Source organism: Apis mellifera, linkage group LG1 (assembly GCF_003254395.2).
Source record: "Apis mellifera strain DH4 linkage group LG1, Amel_HAv3.1, whole genome shotgun sequence".
In the NCBI taxonomy this organism is placed as follows: domain Eukaryota; kingdom Metazoa; phylum Arthropoda; class Insecta; order Hymenoptera; family Apidae; genus Apis; species Apis mellifera.
Genome location: NC_037638.1, coordinates 1,004,263 through 1,025,761, shown reverse-complemented (window position 1 = coordinate 1,025,761; position 21,499 = coordinate 1,004,263). Strand labels below are relative to the sequence as shown.

The 21,499-nt window shown below is 30.8% G+C and overlaps 1 protein-coding gene across 4 annotated transcripts; it reads left to right on the top strand.

Annotated features, from left to right (window-relative positions):
* The first annotated feature begins 91 nt into the window (after positions 1–91).
* On the top strand, positions 92–20,811 carry LOC100578031 (BTB/POZ domain-containing protein 6-B). Of its 4 annotated transcripts, XM_016917835.2 has the most exons (7): positions 92–654; positions 7,622–7,713; positions 16,431–16,660; positions 16,958–17,130; positions 17,841–18,097; positions 18,429–18,823; positions 19,765–20,811. In XM_016917835.2, exons 2-7 carry the CDS (start codon positions 7,659–7,661, stop codon positions 19,984–19,986), a joined length of 1,332 nt encoding a protein of 443 aa, XP_016773324.1. In that variant the 5' UTR covers positions 92–654; positions 7,622–7,658; the 3' UTR covers positions 19,987–20,811. The 4 variants fall into 4 exon arrangements, with proteins under 4 accessions (XP_016773324.1, XP_006557420.1, XP_026297746.1 ...); XM_006557357.3 differs by lacking the exon at positions 7,622–7,713; XM_026441961.1 differs by lacking the exon at positions 92–654 and having other exon boundaries at positions 7,387–7,713.
* Positions 20,812–21,499: the final 688 nt, after the last annotated feature.

Below are 21,499 nucleotides of genomic sequence, written 5' to 3'. Positions count from 1 at the left end.
CGTCTGCGCGTCGCGACGCGTGCTATGTATAGCCAATGATACGTCTGGTGGCCGGGGCATCGGTTTCTTCGTGCGAATTATATGTTCATTGCAGGCTTGGTCATCGGCCAAGACGCACGGTATTATGTTCTCACCTTGGAAAAAAAAGCTTGCACCACATTGAACAATATACATTTCCCGAAAGGTGCATTATCCGGTGCATATACACATATATATACATATATATTATTTGATCCTTGTTTCTTCTCGTCTTCGAATCGAAGAACGGTCGCCATAACCAAACCGTTATCCTTCGAAATATCGCGACGGTGTTGAACATCACTTCGAACAGACTTTTGTCGAGTAAAGAGAAAGAGAAAAAAAAGAGAAAGAAAAAAGAAAGGGAAAAAATAAGAAATAAAACGATTTGGAGAGCAAATCTTCCTGTTATTTCTTCCTGGATGATTGAAATCGCGTACAGCCAGTGGATAAAAGATATCGGGAGAGGAAGAGATCGATCGATTAGAAAATATTTTATGGAATAATGCGCGTGATTCTCAAGAAATAAAACGAAGGTGCACGTTTCTTCGCCTGTGCCTGCAAGAAGCATTCTTTCCTCTGGAATTTGTACCGATAAGGGCGTGTGCATATCGCAGTTGCTGTTTATACAAGAAGGTAATTAGTGGTGGAATGTGTTCACATCAGTGTTGTCCCTTCTATCTGTTTAAAAACGCTTTCAGATGGATACTCTTCTTTCCTTTCTTTTTATTTTTTTTATTTTTTTCTCTCTCCTTTTTTTCTTTTTAAAAATATCCTTGCAAAAAAAAAGAAAGAAATCATAATCTTTTTTTTGACCGATCATCTTAATTTAACGACTTCTCTCGATTTTGATAATTCTATTCTATTCTATTTTTATTCATTTTTAAAAAGAATAAAGAGAAACATTTTACACGTTTGATTTTTGCGCGTTATATTTATACAGTGAATCTATAAATGTACCATACTTGTCGAGCTTAAAGAATCGGTGAACGGAACAGAAATGGTGAATCCAAATTATCTTTTGAAAAATTGAATAAAGACGTGATTATTTCGACGAAATAAAATTTTTATAATTTAAATAAACGCTGTTATCAAAATTGAGAAGAGTTATTAAAAAATCCATTTTATGATTTAATGAATCACGTGTAATTGTTATATTAATATCTCGTGCAGAGAATTTTACTCGTAAATTTTAAGCCAGCCAATTTTCAAGTGCCCTTTTGAAGTACAGACAGATGAATGTCGATAATGAATCGAATTTAGCCAAATAAGTTTTACAGCATAGTTGGTTAAAATTATTGACGCAAACGCTAGGATGATAAAAATCCTAGATAGACGCCTTTGATAAACGAGTGACGATAAAACTACGCGTGAATATTCGATGAATACAATATTTGGACGTTTAAGATTGTAAAAAAGAGAGACTGATATTGCACTTTCATCTTTGAGTAAACTCGAAAGAAAGAGATTATTTTTAAACGCGTGAATTAAAATTAGATCGTAAAATTAGATCGTAGAAAAAAGCATATCATATCTTCCCTTTTGTCTTCTTTGATCAGAAAATAGCATTTTTTTTTTATTTTTCAAAAATAGATACATCGAAATATTTTCAGTTTTGAGTAATAAAAAATGATAAAAATTTTAAATTCATACGTTATTTCCGATTCGAATATTCGATAAAAACGAAGGAATCTTGTTTGAGTATAAAAACATATTTGACTTCCTTGGGATTATTTTTGCCTCACAATTATCATCGGCTGTGGAAACACCGATGGTTTAATTATCGATAATTATTCTCGCAATCATTTTTTAATCGCGTTTACAATGTTTTCTTTTCGGCTAGGCGTTTTGAAAGATTACAACGGCAAATTGCCGTGAGTATTCCACAAGTTTACTTTCTGTATTTGGAACGCTCGGTCGTTAAACAAGTTCTTTGTCAGGCGGTTTGTGGTTATAAATTTCGTTCTAACATATATATATATATATATACAAATGTTGAACGGACTTAATTAACAATGTGAGATAAAATGAAAGTATTTGTTGAAAAATTCTAGCACGCTGGGTCTAAGTCTATCTAGTGGATATCGATGAGAGGTAAAATTAAATTTAAATTCGTAAATCGAATCAAATTGTTCAAAAGATTATCAAAAATTATTCTACGTAAATTGTGTACTCGTTTAGAAATAGATTTAATATTTTATTTTTCATTAATATATTATATTAGCACGAATCAAGATATGTACAGTTTTATTTTTGAACTTTGGATTTAAATTTCGTTTTTCCACACGGCTATGGGTCTCGAATGGGTTACCAAGAAATTATTTTACGTGTGAAGTCATTGTTTCGCAAAATTGATAACGTGAAAGAAACAAGATACACCGAATGCGAGTACTTAGAATCATGGGGATAATCGATACATGTTTTCAAATAGTGAGGAAATTGCATGGAAGCAAAGTGATTTCTTATGTCTAAAATTCCTTTCGATGGAATCAGTTCATTATAATGAAATTCTTCGCGTAGGAGAAAAAAAACTGTTATTTAATTATTTAAAAAAAAGAAAATCAACTTTTAATAAATAATATTCGGTTATTAGAAGATATTTTAGTTTAAATAATCGCACGAAAAAATTTTAAAAATACTTCTCCTCTTTTGCGTGTCGTTCATTTAACACGTATTTTCTTAAATTTCTCTAAAAAAAAAAATTCTTTTTTCAAGTGTTGTAACTTGTAAGCTACAGCTTGTCATTAAGTAGTTTACTTTTTTTACCGTGAATTTCTAGCTCGTGTTGGCGATACAAGCCTAATAATGGTGATTATAATTTTTACCAACTGACGTCTGACCACTATAAGCGTGTTCCACTTAAAGCAGTTAATTTTTACCTTGCCCATCTGTTTACTCGAACTGAATAGTCGAAGACGATATAAGTTGTAAAAACTTGTCCACTTATTATTTTATATTTTCTTTCAAAAATTTTTTTAAACGTTCAATTTATCCTTAAAAAAAAATATATATATTTTAATCAAAATTAAAATTTTCTGATCTTCGATCTATTTTTTTTTCGAATTAATTGATACGATGTAACACGAGTTACGTGTTGTTATCTGTAATTATCTCTTCCATTATTATTATTTGAGAATCGCAAAAAAAAAAAAAGAAAAATGATGAAAAGCTATCGAAAGTGATAAAAAATCATTACTCCGGTATCAGCCGCGGATTTTGCGCATCGGAGCGCATACCCTCTTTTCCTCTCTCTCCTGGTGAGGGTGAGGGTTTGGCAGGGAATGTAGATCTCAGCGGCAAACTGTACACCAGAGCGCAGAGTATTGATTATACTCTGGTGGTAGCAACGTGGTGAACTTTAAAGAGGTTGCCTCAAGGGTATCGAATAAAAATTCCTCTTATTAGGGAAAATCGTCGGATAGGAGTTTCCTTAAATATTTACATTCCTTTCTATCTTCTAAGAGATCTAATTTTTTCCAAACTCGACACTTAATACCGATCAACGGTATTAATCGATATCGTGAGTCACGCGTAAATATGATTAATAATAATGGTCATCATATAAATCATCAAACTAACAAGAGTTCAAAATTCTTCGAAATTAAATCTAATATATCGCATCATCTTTAATATGATTTAATTTTAATATATACTTCGAAGCAGAATATCTTTCTTATTCATCCCTTCTCCCGTCGAACGAGATAAATGGAATTCCATTGTGAACTTCTCACGAAAGAAAGAAAGAAAGAAAAAAAAAGCGTAAGATTAAACGCTTCGCGGGATTTCCTCCATCGTGCGAAAACAATGCGAAATAGTCATCCGGACGAAGCGAATGTAATCGAAACGTAAGTGAAAAGTAAACGTGGGTCTCCCGTTACATTCAAATTCCATCGATCGAGGCGCGTTTTCCTCGAAGCGAGGCGGCGGCTTGCACGCGTGGCGCGGCGCGGCGCGGCTCGAACAGGTGTAGGCAGGAATAATGGAGAACGATCGCGTTGCGCCTCGCAACGTTTATACGCGTCACATACACCCCGCTGTTTTTCTGGCGGCGCGGCATGAAATTACCAGCCGCGTGTTATGCGTGAAAACGCGAAACGTCGAACGGCGATCAACTGGAAAGAGGAGGGTAAGCCGAGCGTTGTCGAGCGGTAAGCTGACACGCTCGTTTACAAACGGGGAGTATTTTCCCACCTCATCACGCGCGATCTCATCTTATGACTCAGATTGCGAAAATATTAACCGCCTCGGCTGGGTAAATGGCGGACTCTACGGTGACAGATAATCGTATACCTGCGTGTATTATATCTGCGGTTATAGCTCGCGTGCACCGATAATGGAAGATAACGTGGTAATCGCCTGTCACCGATTCGAATTCGCGGCTGGATATTTTTCTCTAAATTTCGCCAATATCGAGCCGATAGTTGTCCGTACACGTACCGTGGCGCTGGGTTCGGGCTCGCGCTTGAAGCGAGATCAGATGGCGCTGCAGCTTTTTAACGGACAATTTCGTTCGGACAACGAAATACTTGCGCGGCCTTGTAAGATCGAAAAAATCGAAGCGAATCCGATTAGATGCGATTACATCGATCGCGTTGAACGCGTTTAATTCCAATGGCTTCGGTACGATGCGTTCTTGCTGCGTATTTTCCCCTCTCGAAATAAATTGATTGATATCAGAAAAAGTAGAGATGTTTAATATTCGACATCGAATCGCGTGGGATCGGATTTTGGAGTTAGGAAGAGAGAATTATTTAAAAAAAAAAAACGTGTCATTTATTCTATGGGAAGAAAAGTTTTCGAATACGCTTTTCATTTGGCAAAGAATAGAATCTCGTGTTTTTCCTTCTGACAAGTGATCTCGTGTTTTATAAATATTCCGTGATCAATACGGAACAAAGCTACTGTGAAAGTAATTGTGTGCAAAATTCATTTTAAATAAGATGATTGTGTATTTTTAAGAAAACTTGTTTCTAAAACTAATAGTTGTGGTACTAGTTAATTGCAACTTCATTTTATGTAAGAATATAGAATTACGCAGATATAACAATGAAAATAAAATTCTCTACTACAGTTAAGTTTATTACTAGTGATCGTTATTATCGATAATTATATTCAAATGGAAAAATCTTCAAATAAAAGTTTTTTCATATAAAACTTGCGTATCCGTCAATGCAATCTGTTTTTCCACTTTACGGTCAACAAATTATTATGCGGAAGTCATTCATTCGTCATGTGCGATGTGTTCCGCGCTCGTATTGGCGAAATAGGATATTTTAAACGAATTGCATATTAGTATCAAGGCCATTTCAAATGTCTCATGCTACTCAGGATAGGTTGTGTGTAATCCTACTCCCCATCGGCCATCTCGTTAGAAACGCGGTTTTACCGAGCGAGGGTGATTACCGAGAGGTGTGTTCTTAAAGAGGCGGCGGTTAAATTTTATCGAAAGTTCGTTCACTCGCTTATAATCTTATTTTCAACAATGTTGCTTTACTCATCGATAAGTTTGCGTTTCCTGACACGTTCCACGACTATATACCCGAGTATTTATCCCCTTGCACCATTGACATTTCATAGTAATATAAAACTCTCGGGGTATCATGTGTATCAACGATCGCTAAAAAATTGTATCAATTAGGTAACGTTACAAAATTTGTTTTGCGATGTAAGCTCGAAATATGATAAAACGAAATGGAACGTGGCGCTCGTCACTCGTTTTTCAATTCTGTTTATAAAAATTATATTTAGAAATGATAAATTCAAGAAATTTGAGAATGGCTCGTTTTATGAATCGGACGATGATGAAGAATAAGATAATAATCTAGATCTTTGGTTGAAATTGTAATCTTTATCATTTTTGCATTATTAACAATTTTTCTTTATAAAGAAATACAGAATAATTAGAGCACGGAGATATGGATAATTAGAACATCGATGATCAAATACGCAATTGCAGCTGTCGGATGACACCTTGCAAATGTTTGAACAATAATATTTATTAGTTTTTCATGGAAGCACATGCAATTGTTATGACCTCATCGTATATATCGCTATATAGATAATATAATATCCTCTCAATAAAATAATAAAATTTATCAGATTTATATTAAGAGTAGATACTTTCTTTTTTTTTTTTAAACATTATATTTTGCATATCTATATCGATTTTATAAGTTTTATTTTATATGTTCAAACGGAAAGCGCATGTTGTATATAATCATGTATTTTTAGAACAATCTTTAGAAATATTTTTTTTTTTTTATCAAATTCTCATCGTTTATTTTAATATTCCAAAAAAAATATAACTAAAAGATTATATATATATAAATACATCATATAAACTTCCATTATAAAGGATAAAAAAATTTCCATAAACGTAATTTCCTCCATTTTCAAATTTACATCGAATAAGAATTTTCTTCCGAATCAGGTTTCTTCGTTTTTTTTTTTATCTCTATTTATAATCCTTCGATCATTATCTACATAGTCTCTCTCTTCCTTATTACGTGGCACGACTTTTTCCTAGGATTTCCAATATATGTATCATCTTTCGATGATCGAACAACGGAAGAAAAAAAACATTTAGTCAGCGAGGTTTTATTCCATTCTCGCCTTGTCCAATGGGTCTTCACACGTAAACGAAACACATCCTTACGCTTACATGTGTACGCGTGTCAAAAGATTAATCACGTGATTCCTTGTGTAGGACAGGATGCTGGTGGTCGGTTTTGAAACCACAAAAGCGCATCGATTTACTGCCAGTCGGTTCATTCTTTCGAGTATCTCTCGCGCAACACGTGTTTTGATGTGTGACGCTAGTATCGGTTCCATCGTGTTACGAATCGTTTGCCCCTCAACAACGATAAAGTTTAAACGATCCAATATATTTTTCGTGTCTTGTGAAAAATAAATTAGTGGTTCATTTCAATTCTTTGGCTGTAATTATAACCTCTATGCTTGGATAACCTAGTGAGAGTTTATTGTTGTGTTGTTGTTGTTATAACATAATTGTCTTATTGGTTACGTTGTGTTGTCAATTCTTAATTGTTTACAAATTTCAAGTGTTCTATAGTGAAAATTTTCTGATATATTAATAAATTTTTGATACATTTATTTCATGAATAGAAATAAATATTGCTTATTTGTATAAATTCAATAAATGAATTTTTATACTTAAAAATTGAAGATAAAATATATTGGTATATTATTAATAATTAAATATAAAGTGCTAAGTTGTATATATATATACGTATAGAGTATAGAATATCAGTATAGAATATCTTGGAAAAATGGAAGGAAATGTATCACAATCTTTATTGCATCTTGTTTGAAAAAATCTTACAAATACAAAATCAATTTTAATTACAGCCGAAGATTTTATTTTTTGAATAACAAAAGAGTTGAAAAATTATTTACTAGAGAGATTTTCTGGTTGAGATGAGATACCTGAGATACATATGTCTCGTCAGTTACAATTAATGATATCTGAACTGTTATCTTGTCGCGACTTGATGACATCTGAATTTCTCGACTGTTTTGCGTGTAGTGTGTTGTGGGTTGCCAGCGAATGGATCATTTCCTTTCTATTCGCGTTCTTCTGTAGGAATCGTGAACGAAGGATCGATATTAACACCGTAAACATGAGATTATTTACATTTTGGAAGAAACGATCGGATAAAGAAGCTGGAGTACGAGGTGAGAATGGAATTTTTGGTTATGAAATTGTAGCAAAGTTAAAAAAAAAAAAAAATAATAAAGATTCATAGATTCGTAGATGTATGATATATTTTAATTCATCATTTTAAATAATATTGTCCATAAATAATTTTCTTAAGGGAAAAAAATAGTAATTGTAAATAAATCATAAATCGCTAATTTTATCATCAAGGGAAAAAATTAAAAATAGATAACAACAGCGACACATGCTGTATATATATATAATTTTCTCGAAACAGCACCATGTTAATAGTTTAAGAGTTTTATGATGGTATAATATAAAATAACTTCTTTGAAAATATAATTATACACTCAATCGTAACGAGCATACAAAATCTTCCACGTTCGACTCGGCGAACAAAAAACACATTGTTCCATCCAGGGACTTGAGTATCCTGGTTCGTTTAATTTGACATTGAGTACCTTAAAAAAAAAAAAAGAAAAAGAAAAAAAAGCATGGTTCCTTCAAGGCCACACCGATACAATTCTATTAACAAGTAATTTTCGCACATTTTACCATTGTAAAGATCTCCATAATGTCGCGAGTCAATTTACACGTGTCTTCATTGATGCCATACGATTGTACAGCTTTCATCGTTTCTTGAATACGAATTGAATATTCCTCTAATGCCAGTCTCTAAATATGCTAGTTGCTATCCCGTGAGATGAATTTTTCATCGTTCGAGTAATACACAATTTCTTTTGTTCTTAAATCTCTAATTACCGAGTTTCCATATTTGTTTATCCATTATCGTTCCTTAGATATTTTTTTCTTTATACGCTTTCTGTCACAGAAACAAGATATTGTCTTTTAAGTTTATTAACAAAAAAAGAAAATTAATTCGTAAATTAAATATAGAATAAAATACAAATCTTCTCTTTATCGAGATAAATTTTTCGTAAAAAAATTAATTTATAAATATCATATATAAATATCTCGTTATTTATTTCTTCGAATGAAAAGAAGGAAGCGCGTATAAATAAAACGAATCCAAGTCTTGACGAAAAGTATTCTGCATATACAGGACGTTAATTACGTTTTATTTCAAGGCTCTTCGAATATTCGCACGTTCTTATTTCGTTCCGACATTTTTCTTTTCTTTTCTTTTTTTCTCTCTCTCTCTCTCTCCATTTTTCCTTTTTCCTTTTTTTCGCCTCTTGCTCACATTTTTCGCTTTCATCGGATATTGTCATTGCGTTAAAGATTTTATCATTACTAGTAGAGCGTGACGAATGAAACAGGGACAAAAAGGAGATTCCAACAAAAGGAGTTCCACTTTTTTTTTTTTTCACGCATTTTGAACGAAATCAATGAATACGATACTTCGAATTCTTAGATCGTTGCATAATAAATGTAATTTCGAGATCGATGGTGTCAACAATTGTTTGATTGAGAGGAAAGGTTATATAGATTTCTTACAAGATATTTGAGTATATATGTGCTGTTTAATTTATTAAAGATAAATTAAACTTGACTCCAATCAGATTTTATAACTTTATTTAAAAGATGAAAGTTTTAAATATTTCAATATATTATTTTATATAAAATAATTAGATATTGGATGAATTCACGTATCTATTGAAATTAGAGTATTTTTTTTATATTTATTTGACCTTTTTTTATAATAACCAAATAGCCTCATAACATTTCTTCCTTTTGCACAAAAATCAGTATGGTTAATAATAATTAAACGCTCTTAAACTTTATTTAAAAGATGAAAGTTTTAAATATTTCAATATATTATTTTATATAAAATAATTAGATATTGGATGAATTCACACATCTATTGAAATTAGACTGTTTCTTGATATTTATTTGAGTCATGACCTCTTTTTATAATAACCAAATAGTCTCATAACATTTCTTCCTTTTTGCACAAAAATCAGTATATGGTTAATAATAGTTAAACTTATCATAATTGTTCTTTCTTCCTTTTTTTTTTTAAATTTTTATAATTTCAACTTGAAAATTTATGTTTTTCTTTATCGTTAAAACGTGAAAAAAATAAATAAATAAATTAATATTGATAAGTTTGAAAAGAAATATATAGTTATCAGGATTATATTTAAATTGACAAGTATAATCTGCAGTAATTGCAATTCTTCAATTCGTTGAAACACCGTTATGTGGGTCATAGATTGGTTTTGAACACAAGAAAAGGAAATTATATGCGGGCGAAGATAGATTAAACAGAAGTACTTCTTCATACCGATTCAATTGTGATTCGATTTAATTGTGAATGGGAAACTAATTGTTAATCCTTAAAAAGATCTTATTAAGATCTCTGTCTATTATCCTCTTCTAATATTTTTCGAAAATTTAATATAATAAAATTATACCTTTAACGAAGATATTACATAAATAAATCGATTCAAAATTCTTTTCAATAAGATCTCTTACATCACAGAAAGAGATTGCACTCGTCTCATTTTGTTTCTTATTACGATATTGAAGATTCATTTTCTCATTGTACTAAAACACGATGTTACATAAGTAAATAGATCATTACTGCAACTATTCTTCATCGTTCGTTTGTCGACAAATTTTCTTTGTAAAATTCATATATATATATCATATTTATTTCACATTTCGTATCATATTCTTTCATTCTTCTATTTCCTGCCCATGCTAAAAATACACATCGATAAGAATGAAACACGAATTCAATGAAGAGATAAATGTTAAAAATAAATAAACGAAAGATAAATTTAATCGAAATTTTTCCATTTTTATTTGCTTTTCAATTTGCGAGCGCATCTCGTATAATTTGTAGCATAGTATTATCGTATTAAAATATTTATTTTAAAAGCGCATATTTGATAAGCGTTTTATCTCTATAAAAGTGGAACGTTATGTGTTAATTGTCCCGTTAAATTTACTTACTCGATTACGAAGGAAATGAATGGTCATTGAATGGGATGGAGAAACGCGAAAGAAAAAGGATAAACGCACGAAAGTTTTACGAGCTGTTTCCGAGTTCAAATAAATTTATCGAAATGAAACATATAAGATAATTTTGTAAGAAAGAAAATTTAAATTTCTTCCACATGAAAATTTTTGTCTTAGGAAATAAGAATCACTTCACGCAAGTTTTTAAGAATTTTTTTCTTCCTCTCAGAAACCCAATTTAACTCCGATTTAAATTTTTTGTTCCTCCATTCCTGTTCAACATGTCGCAACAATGTGTTTTTGCCGTACAAATTCACGCGCCGCTTTTTACCATTTGCTGTGATAAGTTGCTCGACAAGAATATATACGTAATAACGAGAGACAATAATAATATTATGTACCGCAATAGGCTTCGAGGCCACGATCGTTGCATACGCCTACGAAGAAAAATGTCGAAATATTTCTCGCTGTAATTGCACGCTTTTTCTTTGTTGTCCAAAAATTCATCAACGATCTCGATCTCATCTTCCCATCTCTTCTTCCCTGTTTGCCTTATTTGAAGTCAAAAAATTTTAGTAATAATTAATTCTTTTGGGGTTTTAATTTTAAGATTAATATGTTTATCTCAATTTTTAAAATCAATTATTGCAATTTCATCAATTGTACATATAGGGTTAATAATTATAAGAATAATAACTATAATAATTATAATAATAATAAGAATAATATAATAATTATATAATTAATAATAAGAATAATAATATAATAATTATAAGAATAATAACTTTTTTAAAATTAGATTAATCGGTGGATATTTAATAATGAATTATTAATTCTCATGGGTTAAGATCTTCAGGTTTATTTTTTTTAGTTAATGTAATTTATAGACAAACTGATAGACGATTAATATTTATTAATAAAGGGATAATTAATTTTATATCTTCAATGTCAATATAGAATCTCCAGTTTCGTTAAATTTAATTAGTGAAGTGATATTATTATAATTGGAATAGTTTCATGATTAAAATTTATAATAGTGATTTTAATAATATATTGTTTATTTAGATTTATTAATCATGGAAAAATTTCTGTGAGATTTAAAATTAAAAATGGAATTTTAATTGAATATTTTGTATTATTAATACATTGAATTGAAAATAAGAAAGATCGTATCCCTTTTAATACGATGATTCGCGAGGAATTTTAATTCGAGTCAATCAAGAATTGTTAAAAATGTGTAATGCTTTCCTATTTCTTCAATTTTTATTATTTAACATACGTTTTGTATTTAATATTAGTTCAACGAATATATTATTGGCCGTGGTTTACAAACAAAATTATCTTTTCAGGTTTGAATCAATCAATACGATGATTCGTGAGAAATTTTAATTCGAATCGATCAAGAATTGTGTCAAGAATTATTAAAAATATTTAATGCTTTCTTTCAATTTTGATTGATGATTTGTACAATTTTTATTATTTAACATACGTTTTGTATTTAATATTAGTTCAACGAATATATTATTGGCCGTGGTTTACAAACAAAATTATCTTTTCAGGTTTGAATCAATCAATACAATGATTCGTGAGAAATTTTAATTCGAATCGATCAAGAATTGTGTCAAGAATTATTAAAAATATTTAATACTTTCCTACGTGATTTCTACAATTTTTATTATTTAACATTCAATGAATATATCAATTTAAAAATTATTATTGGCCGTGGTTTATACAAACAAAATTATCTTTTCAGCTTTGAATCAATCAAGTTTATTGGAATCGTAACTCTTTGTCCTTACAATCAATACAATTCCTACTAGATAATTTTTATTTCAACACGAAGAAGATATATTTCTACTTCTAAAAAACACAGGAATCGGGGGAAGAAGATGGCTCGCGTTGTGTAATATATCGCGAATGATAATATTGATTATCGAGGCAAACATTAATAAAAGCGCGGGAACGAATAAGTTGTAGAACGTGATACGCTCGATGTAAAAATAAATTATATCTATATCTATATCTCCATAACACATAATATAAGTATGCTCATTATTATTCGTAGCGCGTACCGATCGACATGTTTGAATCTAGTTAATGCAACCGTGAGAAATTAAATACGTGGATTGGATAACGTATAAATCGATGTTTACACACCTCGAGGCGACTGCTGCGAGTATTTAACTGTACTATCTGACGCTATCGTAATTTGAAACAGTTAGAAAATTAAAAATATATATATATATATTTTTTTTTAATAAAATATAAAGATACTTTTCGTTCGTTCTCTGCGAAAAATGTAAAAAGTCATTTCAATGCTGTGCTATTCCTATTCAATATTTTTGTATTCGTACAATTAAGCGTTCATATTTACATACACAGATAAAATGAAGAAATTAATCTCAATTAAATTAAAAGGCCGCGTTGGAGCTCGTTTAACTTAATTATCCATGTACACACACACACACACAGACATATCATATTTAATTACTTCTAGTACTGTTATTGCGTAAAATTTTGCTAAACAAATAATAAAGAAAAAAAAATACGTAAAAACGTATTTTTATAAGAAGTGAATATATACTTTTTTTTAATTTAAAAAATACGCACGATTGATTTAATAAATTAATTTTTGTGTATATACAATTTAAAATTATAATCGTACATTCAATTGAACCATGGTTTCTTTACGTTTCTGAATTAAGATTAGCACGGATAATTTGAAGAGAGAGAGAGAGTTCATTGGCGCCAAAGATCCTCAAGGTTACGCGCGATATTTTTGGGGCGAGAGAAATTTTTCACTAAAATTATTTGATCTCCGTCCACCTAAATTCTTCCCTGCTGGCGGCTCTAATTTTAACGAAACCGAGATTTCACGGAGGGAAGATGGAGATATTTCTTCTTTTTCTTTTTTCTTTTTGAAGAAGAAATTCTTCTTCTTCTTTAATTTCGTCAGAATTTCTTCGCCAAGAAAATTGGTAACAATTAGCACGCGTTAGTTATAATCAAAAGTGAGAATCGAGATAAAAAAAAAAAAAAAAATTGAATTATGAGAAAGAAATAGAGATAAAATGAATGTATGGAAGATCTTCTTAGTAGATAAATCCTTTATTATTTTCCATCATGCGCGAAGGCCTTGACTATGGCCTTTAAATGTAGAATCTCTCGTACACCTCTCGGAAATTTCAATCGAATTAACGCGTTGCTAATTATTCGTTCGAAATGCAAAAATGTGTTAACACGCTTTGAAGATTTCTTGTTCTCTTTTTTATAGATTATAGAGGAAAAAAAAAAAGGAGGAGGAAAATGAGAATAATAATTGTTTCGAATGAAAGAAGAGAACGTTCGAACGTGGCGCGTAAAAATTGAACCTGTTTTTTTATTCCCTGATGAAAAGAAACGACGAGAGAAAATGCGAAAATGTATATTTCTTTTTTTATTAAAATTAAAACACTATAATTAAGACACGTTGTTTTTTAAACGATACTTTTTAGAAATATATAAATAATTTCGTTTTTCTATTATTGATTCAATAATAATAATAATAATAATAATAAACGAGAGATAATCTTTTTAATATTTCTCTAAAAATTATCAGATACCACGTAATACATCGTAAAACTATACCACCATGGATATATTATTATAAACACGGTTACAAGATCATTGTTTTTAGATATTGGATATTTGTTATAGGACACGTTGTATACACCAGTCATCAATTTATAGCGGTACGAATATCTATCATGCATTGCATCAAACAATAAAATCGCCGCCCAAAGCAAATTTTCTATATTTCGATTGTATATTCATAGATAAAGGTATCTTTCTATGACACAACGAAAAATATTCAAATTTCACCATACAATGCTTCCTACCAATAGCGTATCTCAGTTCAAATATTTAACACGATGATTTAAAAAAAAAAACATTCAGTTTCCAATGAAAAAAATCAAATCAATTTCTTTTCAAACATTCATTTCCATTTATTCTAAATATTTTCAAACTCTACGATTGTTTATTATCAATAGAAAAACATTTACATCGTGACTTTTATCTTATTTATTACAAATTTTTATTTTTATTTCGCAAGCAAAGAAATTAAAAATTTAAGAATCGATTAGATTCAACCAATTTCTATTCTTGTTACTTCCAAAAAAAAATGTGTTATTTTTTTTTCCTCAATCTCGAGAGTAACATCCCACGCTTTGTTGAATAATAAAAATAAACAAATTCAAATTTGTTTTTTTTTCATTATCATTAATCAGAATTAAAAACTGCAACAGTAGCATTTTTCTCGGCGATAAACGGGACAAAACAATCCGCTTCCTTTTTTCTCCCTCCATTCTTCCCCATTCCAAAAGGTCCCGGGACGGTTCGAGGTATCGATAAGGTGTTTTCTCTCCAGTGTGTGTGTGTACAGGCTCGAGGAAGAGAGGAGGGGGGAGGTGGAGGAAGGGAGGGAGAGACATTCCACGGCGCTTAGGACCTTTACCCGTTGTTTATAAATAATTGTCGTCGCGCTCGATAAAACGTAACCGTATACATTTGTATTAAAAACGTATTCCCCCGTATATACTGACTCATTCATCGCGGTCGCACGAGTCCGATCGATCTGTCAGTCGAGCGAGGCTGCCCGCTCTGAAAGGGTTGCCGCCATTCTTCATTCCACTCCGTTCTCGCGATCGATCGAATCGATCGAGAACGAGCAACATTGTGTATCTTGTATGTAAAAGTAGCGATGATCTCTCTCTTCCTGTTGAATTTTTAAAATCCAAGAAGACAAAGATTGAGAAAGAACATGGATGATGAAAGAAGAATCAACCTGAAGATTGGTTAATTACGATGTACAACTTGTTCATTATCCATGTCGTCGAATATGAGAGAGAGGAAGTTAAGTGAAGAAGGGTTAAGTGAAGAGAGAAGGAAAGTGCAGTTTGAACATTTTGACGAATGTAATTTATGCGCTCGGGACGATAATTTAAATCGATAAACAACGTTTGTGTTGATGATCGAAGTTTTGAAAGGAGTAAAATCGAAGAATCGAAGAGTGTTAAAATCTAAGAGTCGATTTTATACATTCAAAAATTGTAATGTTAAAGGGTGACAGTTTTATGATGTGCATTATCAATATGACTGTCGCTTATAATAACGGTAAGATGGGATCGTGGAAGATTTTGTTAAATGTTTACGTTACTTTTGAATTTCTCTAATAAGAAACAGAGATATTATTAATATCTATAAAATTTCTGTTAAATTTGTAATAAATAATTGCGAATTAATTTTTCGATGAAAGACAATCAAACGTAGAATGTTATCTACAGTGAGCATGCCAAACCCTTGTATGATTTAGATACTGTAGTTTTTCTGTACTCTAATATTTACCCAGCAAAATATCATTAGGTTGCACGATAAAAAAATAAAAAATCGAACTCGTTTCTGATGTCTATTCGCGAAACAGTTATATATATATATACAGATATAAACGATATTAGTTAACAAGTGTCTACTTCCGGGAGGATAACAAATTTGTGTACTTCGAATTTCTATTTCATTGCATAAAAATTAAAAAAAAAAGAAAATGGAAGATTCAGAATATTTTATTAAATTTTATCGAATTAATCTTTCTCGCGAATTTTTTCATTGCTAATAGAGAAACATTTACATCGTGACTTTTATTTTATTTATTACAAATTTTTATTTCGCAAGCAAGAATTTTAATTTCGAATTTTGCAGCACGATCTCTTCAAAGTTTCAGCTCGTCTCGAGTTTCTTGTACACGTCTTTTTTCTCCCTTTTTTTACAGGCGACAGCTCACGATGCATCGAGTTTGAAAGGTCGCGACAAAAGATTCGGGAGGGTATACGGAATCGAATTTACTCGAGGACCATAATACTCCCTGTAATCGCGCGCCACTCTTCGAAAGAAATCGCGATCCTTCGAAACTCGACGAAAGACATGTCTCAAGTTCCTCTTATCGCCGCTGAAGAAACTTCAACAACGGAATCCCCGACTTGTAACATGGTGATTCTCGAGGTAAAGGAAGAAAAAGAAGAAAAGACAGAAAGAAATAATAAGAGAATAATATATTCAATTCTTCCATCCACTTCGTAACTTCGTCTCTTGTTTGTTACGAGTATTTACGATGTTTTGTATAATCAAATAATTTACGTTCCTCAATTTTTTTATTTTTTATCAATTAATTATTGCATTCAAAAATATAGAGCGACTAAGAAAATATTTTCATTTAATTTCTTTTGATTCAATATAATTTCTAATGATATATCGAAAACATCGTGAAACTCGAAGAAAATTTCTTTTTATTGAATATAGGCCGGTCTACCTGGAGACACGTGGAGATACTGCGTGGAAAGGGAACGACTAGCTGAAAGATCGGAATGGTTTCGCGCGATGCTCGTCGGTCCTCTCGCACCTGCACCCAGCGATCCTCCGCCTCTTTTGAAGCTTCAACACGTGGAAAAAAGAGCCTTCGATTATCTGCTCAGGTAAATACGTGATTGATCGAATTATATTGATACGATTAGTTTCAATATTTGCTTTGGGAAATTAATATTTTTTTAAAGGAATGTTTTATAAAATATTCCATTAATCGATTTTTTTTATTTTACGATATTTTAAAGATAATTAATATGAAAGTATTTTTATCGGGATAAAACTTTGTTTGAAAGTTTCTTTAAAAAAAAAGTCACTGCGCTATTATGGCAACGTCTATATATACATTGACAATAATTGGTACAATCGGCTATTTTTGGATGTTCATTTTAATAACATTCTCGCTAATAATTTGTTGCAAACGAAGAATGATTAAATCTCAGTGTTATAGAAAAAAATATTGCAAATATTGTAAATTTCGAAAAAGTTCGTGTTAGAATTTACAAAAATTCGAATCGGTCAATCATCTGAATCTTGACGGAAAATATTTCGATGCAAAATATATATTTTCTCGACTCGACAGTAGTAATATGGAATTGAAAAGATAAGGATATATCGAGGAAAGGATCAATAATTTACAAATTTTTCTTCGAGAGAAGAAAAGGATATTATGTATATGAATAAAAAAATATGAATAAAAAAATTGTTTAAGAAATGTGAAAAAAAGTATGGTTAAAAATTTTGCAATTTCGATGATACAAATGTCTTGAGGCAACTGTTTTCCTTCGCACCACCCAAGTCGAAGTTCGTCTCTTCTTTGCAGATATCTTCTCGACGAGCCGATCAATTTTCAATCTGTATCCACTGCTAGAGCAACCCTCGATGCAGCTCATCAATATCTCTGTCCAGAATTGGCACGACTTGCTGTTCAATATCTCGAAAGAAATCTAAACTCGAACACTGTGCTCGAAATCTATCAAGGCCTTAGTCTTTACGCGAACCACATAACCTCTTCTCTCAATCGATCATCGAATTTACCCACAGCTCCTCCGGCGCCTGGCGACGATGCTGGTGAAATAGGTATTATTTTTAAATTTATCTTCAACGTTCAAATCTTTTTACCCGAAATAAAAATTGCAATTTTTAACTATCCAACTTTCTATCTAAATTCTCGATTTCGACTGTGTAAACATACGTACGAAGTAACCTTAACCTCCAATCGTGATATTATTTTTCTTTCATACTATATATTTTTTAAATTTCATTCTCTCTTAAATTTCTTGTCGATAGGTTACCTTTTTCTTGGAAGAATATCCAATAGAGATACCAATTAACCAATTCCAACATCTACTAAATTCCCTTTTCTCCTTCCCCAGGATTAGAACGAATGATTAAAAGCTTGAAATCTTAGCCGCAGTCTGTACGCGACTTCTGACCGCTTGTTTCAACGTGATCGACTCGGAACCAGAGGCGGTCTTCGACCAGGAACATTTTGAGGAATTGAACTCGGCCGAGGTCGAGGAATTGGCGTGTCGTGACAGCTTGAGATTGGCCAACGAATCCACGCTGTTTCACGCTTTGGACAGGTGGGCAGCGTCCGAGTGCAGGAGAAACGGTGTCGAGCCATCGGCTAGCAATAAAAGATCCGCTTTATCCGACGATGTGTGGTACAGCGTTCGGTATCCTCTTATGACCGACAGAGAATTCATCGAAGGCCCTATGGCAAGTGGAATCCTATCGAGCGAGGAGTCGGCTTATATCGTGGCTAGAATTTTGGGACATACGAGAAATGACGAGAGTGAAGAGGTAAGGTTCAAACATTTCTCTAACTTGTATCGTTCAAAGAGTTGACCGCCGTCAAAAGAGTTTGTTCATTCAAATTTTTTTTTAATGATCAAAAAGATACGAGATTGTTTGTTTCTATTTGTTGTTATTTCTTACATTACCGTTAATCTTCCGCAATTGGATAAGAGTCATATTGTTCGAGGTGTTATCGCAGTGAAAGTGAACATACACTTTACTTATCAGGAGTTAGTACTTATCTTACTGCTGAATACCGCGTTCATGATCAGTATAAATTGTGCTATTAATTCATTGATTTAATAGTGTGTCCAAAATTCTATTTAAACTATATATAATTATCGAATCATGCATTTAATTTTTCGACTATTTTTTGTATAATATATTGGAATTTAACAACAAGTGTTATTTTATACATATAATTTTTTATTTCTCTTTTTAATATCAAACTAAAAATTGAAGAAGATAAAATAACGAAATCTTACTTATATGTATACTTGGCAAGAGAAAACAAAAAATTAGATAATAAATTTTATTTTCCTAGTGTGTTGAAGTATTTACTCACAAAGTTCAATATGACAGTTAGAAAGTACAGAATAAATAATAAATCAGAAGATATGAAACCAAATGGGATATACTATAATAAACGTAGAAGAACGGTAAATAAATTTATATTTTCAATATAACTTATATTATCTCTAGAAAAATTCCAATAAGCTTTGAAATATTTTTTATTAAATATAATAATAAATTTTATTTTTGCTGAAAATTCATTTTATTAGTAGTACTTTGAGAATAAAAATATTATTGTATTCATCGTTTAAAAAAAATATAATGAAACAATAAAGAGGAATCAAACATTTTACTTGAAACGTAATTAAAAATAAATATTTTGATTGTTCTAAACGATGATATAAAAAAGATTTTAAAAAAGATATTATTTTTAGCTTAGAAATTCGATCGGTGGACCATTACCCAGGTTAACCAGCACACCAAGAGTCGGTGTTAGGACGTACGAGGATCAAAGCTGCAGGATGTCAAAACCAGGAAAAAAAGAATGCCAGGACAATCGAAAAAATAGAAGAAAGGAATGCGCGACTCAAGGACAGAGAACTTGTGCGAGAATTGGTAATTGCCTCGTACGAGTTCTCGCATGTATTTTCGATTGAACGACGAAAAGAAGAGAGCCAAGATAAAGATGGAATCGATGAAATTGGCAGATTCTTGAATCTCCCACCGAAAATTAAATTTCTTTTTTACCGAGTCTTTTGTAACGTATTATACGATGTAAAACATTCTGATTTCTTTTGACTTATTAATTTAGATGCTAAGAAGGATAATGATTCTGCGTTGAATATCAAGAATCATTTGCTACCGTATAATCGCTGAAATATCGTTCAGAGCTTGTCTTATAGATCTCGTTTCGTTTTCATATTTGTTCTTTTTTTTTTTTCCTTTTTTTATTTTATTTTTGCAAATAATCGTTATACAATGACAAGAAAGCTGAAAGAGGCTGAAATTTAATTATGCATTATATGTTAATAATGTCGTTTTTCGTTAGTTTTATATATAAGCTTTTAGATGATGACGTTCCTCCTTGAGATGAGATATATTCTTAGAGTAGAAAAATGAATTTTATATGATTGAAATGTTTTCGAATTTTAAATGACTGTTTTGTGGTTTACATATTTTATTCATTTTCATTTTCTTTTATAGAGATATTTACTTGTTATATAATCACAATAAATTTTGATAAAAAAATTTTTTGATTTCAAAAATAATTTCAATAATGGTGATTTCATATATTATAGAAATAACATTTGCTTGACTTTTCCTATAGAATAATAATATTCATGTTATATTGATCTTTAAATTATGTTGCATATAAAGCAAATATTTATAAACTTCTTGATAATAATTTAACATTGATATGATGTTGAAGAAAAAACTTATTTGAAAATCGTGTTTTTAAGTTATTATTTTAAAATAGATCAATTCTAAAAAAAAAAAAAATATATATAACATTGATAAAGAGTATTGTATCTTGAAATTCGTATCATTTATAGGGTCAAATGATATGATAATATCAAGTATGATTAATTTCATATCTATTTAAAATTTTATTCGTTATCTTTGATACAAAATTTTACACGACTTTTAAGAATAAGTTTTCAAAAAAATGTTTAAAAAATATTTATAATTCTATATATCAAAAACTAAAAATTCCATACAGACTTAACTTTTTTATGTGATTTCTAACTTATTTCTTTTTTTCTGTATTAATTCATATATTAATATTTTTAATGAAAATAAAGATAAAAAAAAGAACATAAAAAATTTTTTGTAAAAATAATAGTCAATCTGTATGGAACTCTTAGTTTTTTATTGTCACTATTACCTGTATCTTGTTGTATGTTAATGCTATTTTCGTTGTGTTCATAATTGCTGTTCAAAATATAGTATAGCATTTAAATTATGAGTTAAAGTGTGGAACCATGGCTGGTCCGTGTGAATGTGCGACGTTCAACAGTGTAAATTTCATTTTTACAATAATTTTTCTATGCGCTATATCAAATTATTGTAAACAGTAATGCTTAGATTGCATTTTTCACAATTATCATTTCTTTCAAGATTTTATATGTTTATAACATCTTGAACGTCCACTTCAATTATTATTTCATT

Bases quoted from the DNA above. Each gene is read 5' to 3' on its own strand.
- LOC100578031 (XM_026441961.1), top strand. From the start codon at position 7,476: ATGTCTCGTCAGTTACAATTAATGATATCTGAACTGTTATCTTGTCGC. The intron at 7,714-16,430 runs GTGAGAATGGAA...CTTTTTTTACAG, and splicing joins TAAAGAAGCTGGAGTACGAG to GCGACAGCTCACGATGCATC. The intron at 17,131-17,840 runs GTAAATACGTGA...TCTTCTTTGCAG, and splicing joins GCCTTCGATTATCTGCTCAG to ATATCTTCTCGACGAGCCGA.